The 12,500-nt window shown below is 47.2% G+C and overlaps 1 protein-coding gene across 8 annotated transcripts in view; it reads left to right on the top strand.

Moving 5' to 3' along the window:
* LOC135524798 (ephrin type-B receptor 3-like) overlaps positions 1-12,500 on the top strand; it is a 112,872-nt gene that overhangs the window by 49,053 nt on the left and 51,319 nt on the right. For 5 of the 8 annotated variants that reach the window (XM_064952623.1, XM_064952619.1, XM_064952622.1 and 2 more), the window contains exons 2-3: positions 2,664-2,728; positions 11,036-11,741. In XM_064952623.1, coding sequence (XP_064808695.1) covers positions 2,664-2,728; positions 11,036-11,741 — 771 coding nt within the window. The remainder of the gene's footprint in view (positions 1-2,663; positions 2,729-11,035; positions 11,742-12,500) is intronic. The other 3 variants (XM_064952625.1, XM_064952624.1, XM_064952620.1) reach the window with 1 other exon arrangement.

Here is a 12,500-nt window from a genome sequence, read left to right as displayed (position 1 = left end):
GGCCATGTGGAAAGAAATGTGTGTTTTTCGCAGATTTTATAATATTGTATATTTTTCCGCCCAACACCTGGCGAAAAGGAAGGTTTATATGGAAAAAAGGGAACGTCTTGCTATTTTACCAGTCAAAGACAAAGCTTGAGGGTGAGCCAACACGCAAACATTTGTTAACTTTTTGGCATCGCGCCGTTCCATCGTCCTTACTGTCTTGTAGAACAGCGGAGTAGTAGGATAATAACAGTTAAATACTGGTGCCAGGTAGTAAAATAGTTCATTTATAGTGTTCCCTTCACCTCTCTCTTTCTCCTGCACCCCCCCTCTCCTCTCTCTCTCTCTCTCTCTCTCTCTCCCTCCTGCCCCCCTCTCTCTCTCTCTCTCTCTCTCTCTCAATCTCTCTCTCCCTCCTGCCCCCCTCTCTCTCTCTCTCTCGCTCTCTGTCTCTCTCTCTCTCTCTCTCGCTCTCTCTCTCTCTCTCCTGCACTCCCCCCTCTCTCTCTCTCTCTCCTGCCCCCTCTATCTCTCTCTCTCCTGCCCCCTCTATCTCTCTCTCTCTCTCTCTCCTGCCCCCCTCTCTCTCTCTCCTGCCCCCCCTCTCTCTCTCTCTCTCCTGCCACCCCCCTCTCTCTCTCTCTCCTGCCACCCCTCTCTCTCTCTCTCTCTCTCTCTCACTCTCTCTCTCTCTCCCTCCTGCCCCCCCTCTCTCTCTCTCTCGCTCTCTGTCTCTCTCTCTCTCTCTCTCTCTCTCTCGCTCTCTCTCTCTCTCCTGCACTCCCCCTCTCTCTCTCTCTCTCCTGCCCCCTCTATCTCTCTCTCTCTCCTGCCCCCTCTATCTCTCTCTCTCTCTCTCTCTCCTGCCCCCTCTATCTCTCTCTCTCTCTCCTGCCCCCCTCTCTCTCTCTCCTGCCCCCTCTCTCTCTCTCTCTTGCCACCCCCCTCTCTCTCTCTCTCCTGCCCCCTCTCTCTCTCTTGCCACCCCCCTCTCTCTCTCTCTCCTGCACTCCCCCTCTCTCTCTCTCTCTCCTGCCCCCTCTATCTCTCTCTCTCTCCTGCCCCCTCTATCTCTCTCTCTCTCTCTCTCTCTCCTGCCCCCCCTCTCTCTCTCCTGCCCCCCTCTCTCTCTCTCTTGCCACCCCCCTCTCTCTCTCCTGCCACCCCCTCTCTCTCTCTCTCTCTCTCTCTCTCTCTCTCTCTCTCTCTCTCTCTCTCTCTCACAGCGAGCCTGTTTGCCTAGGCAATGGAAGGAAGGAGTAGCGGGAGAAAGAGTTAGAGAGAGAGAGGGAAGAGAGAAAGAAGAGAAAGTGAAAAGAAGGGATTGGTTGGTTTTTTGAAAAGTAAAGGAAATTCAAGTATATTGACCTCTGTTCTGGGTGAACAGATTTTCTTTTGCTCTACTCTGGGTTTATGGCACCCTTATCCAAAAGTAAATCAAAACAAATGTTATTAGTTCCATGAGGTGTAGTCACCTTACAGTGAACTGCTGAATACAACAGGTGTAGACCATACAGGGACATGCTGAATTACAACAGGTGTAGTCACCGTACAGTTAAATGCTGAATACAACAGGTGTAGTCACCTTACAGTGACATGCTGGATACAACAGGTGTAGTAGACCTCACAGTGAACTGCTGAATACAACAGGTGTAGTAGACCTTACAGTGAAATGCTGGATACAACAGGTGTAGTAGACCTTACAGTGAACTGCTGAATACAACAGGTGTAGTAGACCTTACAGTGAAATGCTGGATACAACAGTTGTAGTAGACCTTACAGTGAAATGCTGAATACAACAGGTGTAGTAGACCTTACAGTGAAATGCTGGATACAACAGTTGTAGTAGACCTTACAGTGAAATGCTGAATACAACAGTTGTAGTAGACCTTACAGTGAAATGCTGAATACAACAGGTGTAGTAGACCTTACAGTGAAATGCTGGATACAACAGGTGTAGTAGACCTGACAGTGAAATGCTGAATACAACAGGTGTAGTAGACCTTACAGTGAAATGCTGGATACAACAGGTGTAGTAGACCTGACAGTGAAATGCTTTACTTACAAGCCCTTAAACCAACAATGCATTCTGTTCAGGTTATATACCCTCTTAAGGTTTACAACTCCTTACCTCAGCGTGCGTGTGTGTGTGTGTGTGTGTGTGTGTGTGTGTGTGTGTGTGTGTGTGTGTGTGTGTGTGTGTGTGTGTGTGTGTGTGTCCTCAATTACATAATAGTCTCTCAGTGATACTCACGTTTTTTCCCCCCTTAGCCCTGTAATTAAATCAAATGAGTAAGACGAGAATATATATATATAACAACCATCAACAACACCTCCCGGATCACCCACTTAGGAGATTGTCTTGTTCCTTCACAGCCGTTTTACGCTAACTGTTCGTTGTTATGCAAAATGTTGTATTTCTTTCTCAGCTAAATTATTTACATTTCTCGGTTTACTGAGTAGTGACTGTCTTACGTCATCTCCCTGGGTTGGGTTGAGCATGCTGTGGTCCGCTGGGGGAACGTCAATGCTCCTATTCATTATGGTAGAATACTTCAGAAGGAACTGGTCTGTTTTATGATCTCCCGTTATCTTGGTAACTGTTCGGGTTTTATTATCTTTGTCTGTGTCGGGTTCCTCTTTGGTTAAAATGATTCTCTCTTTTCGTCTGATTTCAGAAACATTAATGGACACCAAGTGGGCCACAACTGAGCTGGCCTGGACCGCTCATCCTGAAACTGGGGTAAGTTGTCGGAGTGTGTGTGTTTGATTGCACATGTGTGTGCCTCTTTGTGTTTCACATCAAAAAGCACGAACCCCTCACCTTTGTGTGGACTCCTGACCTCCATACTCCCTCTTCCATCTCCTCTGTCCAGACCTCTCTCTCACCCCCTCCCCCCATCTCCTCTGTCCAGACCTCCCTCTCACCCCCCCATCTCCTCATTCAGACCTCCCTCTTACCCCCTCCCCCATCTCCTCTGTCCAGACCTCTCTCTCACCCCTCCCCCATATTTTAGTCTAGACCTCCCTCTCACCCCCTCCCCCCATCTCCTCTGTTCAGACCTCCCTCTCACCCCCCCATCTCCTCGTTCAGACCTCCCTCTCACCCCTCCCCCATCTCCCCCATCTCCTCTGTCCAGACCTCCCTCTCACCCCTCCCCCATCTCCCCCATCTCCTCTGTCCAGACCTCACTCTCACCCCCCACCCATCTCCTCGTTCAGACCTCCCTCTCACCCCTCCCCCATCTCCTCTGTCCAGACCTCGCTCTCACCCCCTCCCCCCATCTCCTCTGTCCAGACCTCCCTCTCACCCCCTCCCCATCTCCCCCATCTCCTCTGTCCAGACCTCCCTCTCACCCCCCATCTCCTCGTTCAGACCTCCCTCTCACCCCCTCCACATCTCCTCGTTCAGACCTCCCTCTCACCCCCTCCCCCATCTCCTCTGTTCAGACCTCCCTCACCCCCCCATCTCCTCTGTTCAGACCTCCCTCTCACCCCCCCATCTCCTCATTCAGACCTCCCTCTTACCCCCTCCCCATCTCCTCTGTCCAGACCTCCCTCTCACCCCTCCCCCATCTCCCCCATCTCCTCTGTCCAGACCTCCCTCTCACCCCCCACCCATCTCCTCGTTCAGACCTCCCTCTCACCCCTCCCCCATCTCCCCCATCTCCTCTGTCCAGACCTCCCTCTCACCCCCTCCCCCATCTCCTCTGTCCAGACCTCCCTCTCACCCCCTCCCCCATCTCCTCTGTCCAGACCTCGCTCTCACCCCCTCCCCCCATCTCCTCTGTCCAGACCTCCCTCTCACCCCCTCCCCCCATCTCCTCGTTCAGACCTCCCTCTCACCCATCCCCCATCTCCTCTGTCCAGACCTCCCTCTCACCCCCTCCCCCATCTCCTCTGTCCAGACCTCCCTCTCACCCCCTCCCCCCATCTCCTCTGTCCAGACCTCCCTCTCACCCCCTCCCCATCTCCTCTGTCCAGACCTCCCTCTCACCCCCTTTACATCTCCTCGTTCAGACCTCGCTCTCACCCCCTCCCCCCATCTCCTCTGTCCAGACCTCGCTCTCACCCCCTCCCCCATCTCCTCTGTCCAGACCCCCTCTCACCCCTCCCCCATCTCCTCTGTCCAGACCTCGCTCTCCCCCCATCTCCTCTGTCCAGACCTCCCTCTCACCCCCTCCCCCCATCTCCTCTGTCCAGACCTCCCTCTCACCCCCCCCCCATCTCCTCTGTCCAGACCTCCCTCTCACCCCCTCCCCCATCTCCTCTGTCCAGACCTCCCTCTCACCCGCCCCCCCCCCACCTCTTCGTAAAACCCCCCACCAGTCCGAGGCAGGACGGTAGAAACATCCTCCTCCTCTCCACCTACCTGTCTAATAACAGAGGGTTGGATGATTGTGTTGTTGATATGTTTTCCTCCTCTCCGCCAGACAGACGGTGGTTGTCTCATTCTTCTTCTCTCTCTTTTTGTCTTCTTTTTGCCCCCTGCTGTCTCGCTCGGCAGGACTCCCTTTCTTTTGTATTTTTATTTATTTACGACGCAACGCCCACATGTATTTATCGCAGTGCAATTGTGGCAGATGGTTATTATTTCGGATGGTAATGTGCAGCAGTGGAATGCACTCATTTCTGAGACAGAGATGAGAGAGAGAGAGAGACAGAGATGAGAGAGAGAGAGAGACAGAGATGAGAGAGAGAGAGAGAGAGAGACAGAGAGAGAGAAACAGAGAGAGAGAAACAGAGAGAGAGAGAAACAGAGAGAGAGAGAGAAACAGAGAGAGAGAGAGAGAGAGGGGGAAAAACGGAGAGAGGGAGAGAAGGAGAAAGGGAGGGAAGCAATGAGTCCAGATCTGAGTCATTGTCTGTCTTTCTCTCTCTGTGCATGGAGGCCCCCTCTTCCTGTCTTCTACATTTGTCTGTAGCGGAGCTGTCTGTGTGTGTGTCTGTGTGTGCGTGCGTGGAGTGAGGGAGACTAACACAGACTGAGCAGCATCTTCTCTCCACATGATATAACAGGCTTAGAGGGTCTAGAGGCAGACACACCAGTAGGACACAACATGGTGGTTTGACCCTGACAGAGACACACCAGTAGGACACAACGTGGTGGTGGTTTGACCCTGACAGAGACACACCAGTAGGACACAACGTGGTGGTGGTTTGACCCTGACAGAGACACACCAGTAGGACACAACGTGGTGGTGGTTTGACCCTGACAGAGACACACCAGTAGGACACAACGTGGTGGTTTGACCCTGACAGAAATCCAAGTTGACCTTTGTTTGCGTGTGCAAGTGTGTGCTGCAGTGTGAAGTGACCATTGTGTGTGTGCATGTGTGTGTGTGTTGGGTGTGTGTGTGCATGTGTGTGTGTGTTGTGTGTGTGCATGTGTGTGTGTGTTGTGTGTGTGTGTGCATGTGTGTGTGTGTTGTGTGTGTGCATGTGTGTGTGTGTGTGTGTTGTGTGTGTGTTGTGTGTGTGCATGTGTGTGTGTGTGTTGTGTGTGCATGTGTGTGTGTGTGTTGTGTGTGTGTTGTGTGTGTGCATGTGTGTGTGTGTGTGTGTGTGTGTTGTGTGTGTGTGTGTGTTGTGTGTGTGCATATGTGTGTGTGTGTTGTGTGTGTGTGTGCATGTGTGTGTGTGTTGTGTGTGTGTGTGTTTTGTGTGTGCATATGTGTGTGTGTGTTGTGTGTGTGCATATGTGTGTGTGTGTTGTGTGCCGTTTCTCACCAAACAGATGGAGGGGGAATTCCAAGCTCTAGAGGGGTTAATGGCTTTTACTGGGCTCAGTATGTCTGCAGGGAGATTCCCAGACACAGATAACATGGTGTAGCTAGCAACCAGGATGCCTAGCCTGTAGCCTATAGCATGTAGCCCTTATTTAGCTCGTAGCCTTTAGCATGCAGTCTATAGCATGTAGCCTTTATGTAGCTTGTAGCCTTTAAGCCTATAGCATGTAGCCCTTATTTAGCTCGTAGCCTTTAGCATGTAGTCTATAGCATGTAGCCTTTATGTAGCTTGTAGCCTTTAGCATGTAGCCTTTATGTAGCTTGTAGCCTTTAGCATGTAGCCTGTCGTATTCACTCGAGCTCACATATCTAATGACTTTTGTTAGCATGGTTCTGTTAGCATACTGTGAACCTACAGACTCGTAAATGTTAGGCACATCATGCTAACTTTTCTAAAAACCTAAGCTTTGAGGATACTAGTGTGCCAGCCAGAGTGAGGCGGCAGGGTAGCCTAGCGGTTAGAGAGTTGGACCAGAAACCGGAAGGTTGCAAGTTCAAACCCCTGACAAGGTGCAAATCTGGCGTTTTGCCCCTGAACAGGCAGTTAACCCACTGTTCCTAGGCCGTCATTGAAAATAAGAATTTGTTCTTAATTGACTTAGTTAAATACATGTACCTAGACTACCTGCCTTGGTTGGTATGCAGGTCTGGAGCTAGGTTTAGGTCTTAAGTCAAACCCTCACATACTTTGTCCCTGCAGTAGCAATGTCCCAGTGAATCAGAAAGTAACATTTAAAGCCTTTGACTTTGTTCTAGTGTGATCACTATATCACTAATTCCTACTGAATATCTACTTAACCACATTATACATATGAGTATTTAAAAAAAAACAATTTTATTTAACCTTTATAGGCAAGTCAGTTAAGAACAAATTATTATTTACAATAATGGCCTACCCCAGACGATGCTGGGCCAATTATGCGCTGCCCAATGGGACTCACAATCACGGCCGGTTGTGATACCAGCTTGGATTCAAACCAGTGTATATGTAGTGATACCTCAAGCACTAAGATTCAGTGCCTTAGACCACTGCGCCATGTTGAGTAGGCATATCGTTTGTACACGGCTGTGCACATTTCATTTATTATTTTTTTAGAAACAAAGGAAATGAATTTTGAAACGTATGTGGGCATTCCTTGTCAAGTTACCACTTGTAAAAGCCATAACTTTATTATTTTAGTCCAAAATCGATGCCGAAGAACTCAAATCAAGTCAAATTTTATTTGTCACATACACATGGTTAGCAGATGTTAATGCGAGTGTAGCGAAATGCTTGTGCTTGACCCTGTTTCACACAGCAACTCGCTCTCACAGTCTCACGTCAGAGTTAGACATTCATCCATGTTTCTCAAATGGCACATTTCGAGAGATTTTGGAGACCTCCAATTTCAAAGTGTTTAACGTTTAAGTATAGGCATTACCTCCAAATTATTTCAGTTTAGATTTAGTATTGGCATTACCTCCAAATTATTTCAGTTTAGATTTAGTATTGGCATTACCTCCAAATTATTTATGTTTAGATTTAGTATAGGCATTACCTCCAAATTATTTCAGTTTAGATTTAGTATAGGCATTACCTGCAAATTATTTCAGTTTAGATTTAGTACAGGCATTACCTCCAAATTATTTCAGTTTAGATTTAGTATAGGCATTACCTCCAAATCATTTATGTTTAGATTTAGAATAGGCATTACCTCCAAATTATTTCAGTTTAGATTTAGTATAGGCATTACCTCCAAATTATTTATGTTTAGATTTAGTATAGGCGTTACCTCCAAATTATTTCAGTTTAGATTTAGTATAGGCATTACCTCCAAATTATTTATGTTTAGATTTAGTATAGGCATTAACTCCAAATTATTTATGTTTAGATTTAGTATAGGCATTACCTCCAAATTATTTATGTTTAGATTTAGTATAGGCATTACCTCCAAATTATTTCAGTTTAGATTTAGTATAGGCATTACCTCCAAATTATTTATGTTTAGATTTAGTATAGGCATTACCTCCAAATTATTTCAGTTTAGATTTAGTATAGGCATTACCTCCAAATTATTTCAGTTTAGATTTAGTATAGGCATTACCTCCAAATCATTTATGTTTAGATTTAGTATAGGCATTACCTCCAAATTATTTCAGTTTAGATTTAGTATAGGCATTACCTCCAAATTATTTATGTTTAGATTTAGTATAGGCATTACCTCCAAATTATTTCAGTTTAGATTTAGTATAGGCATTACCTCCAAATTATTTATGTTTAGATTTAGTATAGGCATTACCTCCAAATTATTTATGTTTAGATTTAGTATAGGCATTACCTCCAAATTATTTATGTTTAGATTTAGTATAGGCATTACCTCCAAATTATTTCAGTTTAGATTTAGTATAAGCAAAACCTCCAAATTATTTATGTTTAGATTTAGAATAGGCATTACCTCCAAATTATTTATGTTTAGATTTAGTATAGGCATTACCTCCAAATTATTTCAGTTTAGATTTAGTATAGGCATTACCTTCAAATTATTTATGTTTAGATTTAGTATAGGCATTACCTCCAAATTATTTATGTTTAGATTTAGTATAGGCATTACCTCCAAATTATTTATGTTTAGATTTAGTATAGGCATTACCTCCAAATTATTTCAGTTTAGATTTAGTATAAGCAAAACCTCCAAATTATTTATGTTTAGATTTAGAATAGGCATTACCTCCAAATTATTTATGTTTAGATTTAGTATAGGCATTACCTCCAAATTATTTCAGTTTAGATTTAGTATAGGCATTACCTCCAAATTATTTCAGTTTAGGTTTTAGTATAGGTATTGACTCTGAAATCTTAAGGTTAGGCATTAAATCTGAATGGTTAAGGTTAAGTTTAAGTTTTGGCTTAAAACAAAAACTCTCAAAAACAACTTTCTATCGCTGGATTCGATCTTACAAGCCTGAGATGAGATGCATATCCCATCCCACAACGGCTTAGCACAATATGAACCTACTTGATAGTAACATCGCTCACTGTTGCCCCTAGTGGCCCGGTTTCCACGTCATCTCCCGACGTCCCTGAGACATAGACGGACGTCAAATACTGACTTGTATCACAGGTGACCTGGCTGTTCACACGACCTAATTCATTCAGGTTTGGTAAGCAAGGATGGCAAGAAGTGGTCTGTATTTGTGCTGCACGTGTGGTCTCACGGGGTTGACCTCCACACACACACACACCACACACACTCTCTTTTGTACACCCGGGTGATTTATTACACTGAACTAAATACCCATTGACACTTTATGCTTTCTCTCGTCCCATTGACCTGGCTGGTGATTATCGATTCCCCCCGCCGGTTCCCTCAGATAGCCTTCTCTGTGGTTTATCCTCAACTAAGCCCCCCTCTCCTCCCTAGGTCTCCTGGGTCCTGCTGGATTAATAGCCCGTCTTCACCACATCCATATTAGGCCTCTAATTAAGAGTCCTCAGCCTCAGAGAGAAAACTTTTCGGGAAAACAAAAACAAATCTGTGTTTATTTTCTCACTTTCTCTGTATCTCGGGCAACGTGTCAACGTTTCTGTGGTAAACTCGATTGACCCAGAACAGGGTGGTGAATTGAAGACCGAGGTCAAACATGCCTCTTCATGTTCATGTTCCAAAGACATGCGTTTACTGCTGTCGTCCATTTTGACTCAGGATGGGTGGTTTCAGAGTTGTTGGTGCGTTGTCTAGTTGGAAGCCCAGTGTGTCGGTTGACATTCTTTGCAGTTTTCACCATTTGCCCCCCCACTTGAAAGGGTTGCTTTGCTTCGTTTGACATAATCGTCATAAACATCCTCAGTCGAGTGTAGCCGTGTATTGAGAAACACATTAAAGTGAAAGTAGTTAAAATTAGACCGCGTCTGCTGTGTCTGTTCTGTAAATAAGACTTGTAGCATTTGCCGATCTGCAACCACAGTCTCATTTACTCAGCAAGCAGAGCTTTTGCCTCGGTAATTCATGTCTTTGGGGCTGTGAGATAAGTAATTAAGAAGGAAAAGAGAAAGATGATGGTAACCTTTTTTTGCCTGCTGTAGAGGACGATGCGATCATTGAAACGTCATTGAAACGTCATTGAAACGTAATTAAAACGTCATTAAAACGTAATTAAAACGTAATTAAAACGTCATTGAAACGTAATTAAAACGTAATTAAAACGTCATTGAAACGTAATTAAAACGTAATTAAAACGTCATTGAAACGTCATTGAAACGTAATTAATACGTCATTGAAACGTAATTAAAACGTCATTGAAACGTAATTAAAACCTCATTGAAACGTCATTGAAACGTCATTGAAACGTAATTAAAACGTAATTAAAACGTCATTGAAACGTCATTGAAACGTAATTAAAACGTCATTGAAACGTCATTGAAACGTCATTGAAACGTAATTGAAACGTCATTGAAACGTCATTGAAACGTACATTAAAACGTCATTGAAACGTCATTACATGTGAGGTGGCGACTATTCGGTAACCCGGAGAATGAGGTGTACAACAGGGCTGTTCGGTGTTTTGGGGGAAGTGCCAGGCTGACACTCCATCATAATTGTGATGAATTTGCTGTCCCTTTTGTTTCCGTGACTCATCGCTGCGTAACCAGAGATGAAAGGCCGTGGCACGGCTGGATACAGCTCTCCACCTAAATACGCAGACGGGAACGTAATTGAAAAGAAAATGGCGACTTATCGTTTCTTTCATCTGTCGGTTTCTAATGGTACCAATTCACCTCATTTCTCTCTTCTAGTTGTGGTATTGGACTCTGAGACCAGAACAGACTGCTGTAAAATATATTGTGTTATTGGACTCTGAGACCAGAACAGATCTGTCTGTCTGTCTGTCTGTCTGTCTGTCTGTCTGTCTCTGTCTGTCTGTCTGTCTGTCTGTCTGTCTGTCTGTCTGTCTGTCTGTCTGTCTGTCTGTCTGTCTGTGTGTGTCTGTGTGTGTGTATGAGTGTGTGTGAGAGAGTGGGAGAGTGTGTGTCAGAGTGTGTGTGTGTGAGAGAGAGTGTGTGTGCGTGTGTGAATGAGAGTGTTCTGCCAATGTGTTTATGAATGCATACAGTATAGGACATTTGACCTTTGTTTGACCATAACACTAATCTCTATCTTTCTCTCATCCTCCCTCCCTCCCTCCCTCCCTCCCTCCCTCCCTCCCTCCCTCCCTCCCTCCCTCCCTCCCTCCCTCCCTCCCTCCCTCCCTCCCTCCCTCCCTCCCTCTTTCTCCACCCACAGTGGGAGGAGGTGAGTGGCTACGATGACGCCATGAACCCCATCCGGACGTACCAGGTGTGCAACGTGCGCGAGGCCAACCAGAACAACTGGCTACGCAGTGACTTCATCCCACGCAAAGACGTCCTCCGAGTCTACGTGGAGATGAAGTTCACAGTGCGCGACTGCAACAGCATCCCCAACATCCCCGGCTCCTGCAAGGAGACCTTTAACCTCTTCTACTACGAGTCCGACTCAGACTCGGCCACGGAGACGAGTCCATTCTGGATGGAAAATCCCTATGTGAAGGTGGACACCATCGCGCCCGATGAGAGTTTCTCCATGTTGGAGTCGGGAAGGGTGAACACAAAAGTACGGAGCTTCGGGCCTCTTTCAAAGACTGGGTTTTACCTGGCATTCCAGGACCTGGGGGCTTGTATGTCGTTGATTTCTGTCCGGGTCTTCTATAAGAAGTGTTCGACCACCATCGCGAACTTCGCCGTGTTCCCCGAGACGGCCACGGGGGCAGAGGCCACGTCGTTGGTCATCGCGCCCGGAACATGTGTTCCCAACGCTCTTGAGGTGTCCGTGCCTCTCAAGCTGTACTGCAATGGGGACGGCGAATGGATGGTTCCCGTGGGATCGTGCACCTGCGCGTCCGGGTTCGAGCCCGCGATGAAGGACACCCAGTGTCAGGGTGAGTGTGACATCAAGGACACTCAATGTCAGGGTGAGTTTTTTTTTTGGTGGCCATTTTTGGGGTAATCACCCAATGCTTTGTGTGTCCGCTTTGGCGTCAGCCATTTTGTGTCGAAATGTCAAATACATTCAGCCTTACTGATTTTGAAACAAAGAAACCAACAACTTGCAAAAAAACGGATCATATAGTCAGTGGCACTCTCTCAGTTGAGCATCTACCTCCCCTGACTTCGATTGTCCCCGGAGTAGATTCATAAATAAACGTGTTGTCAGTAACCTATATGACACCTGAGCAAGCTGGACAGATCTCGGAGAGTGAGGTCTGGTAGAGAACAGAACAGGTTGACAGAGGTTCAGACCAAGATGAATTAAAACAGCAGGCCCATGGCTCAGATGGAGTGCAGGGGACAGAGAGTGGAGGGGGAGGAGGGAGGGGGGGGGGGGGAGGAGGGAGGGAGGAGGGAGGGAGGGAGGGAGGGAGGGAGGGAGGGGAGGAGGGAGGGAGGGAGGGAGGAGGGAGGGAGGGAGGGGAGGAGGGAGGGAGGGAGGGAGGGAGGGAGGGAGGGAGGGAGGGAGGGAGGGAGGGAGGGAGGGAGGGAGGGAGGGAGGGGAGGAGGGAGGGAGGGAGGGAGGGAGGGGAGGGAGGGAGGGAGGGAGGGAGGGAGGGAGGGGGGAGGGGGAGGGGAGGGGGAGGGGAGGGGGAGGGGGAGGGAGGGAGGGAGGGAGGGAGGGAGGGAGGGAGGGAGGGAGGGAGGGAGGGAGGGAGGGAGGGGGAGGAGGGAGGGCAGGG

Source organism: Oncorhynchus masou, chromosome 31 (genome assembly GCF_036934945.1).
Source record: "Oncorhynchus masou masou isolate Uvic2021 chromosome 31, UVic_Omas_1.1, whole genome shotgun sequence".
In the NCBI taxonomy this organism is placed as follows: domain Eukaryota; kingdom Metazoa; phylum Chordata; class Actinopteri; order Salmoniformes; family Salmonidae; genus Oncorhynchus; species Oncorhynchus masou.
The sequence above is the reverse complement of the archived record's forward strand: the minus strand, read 5'-3'. Positions and strand labels throughout refer to the sequence as shown.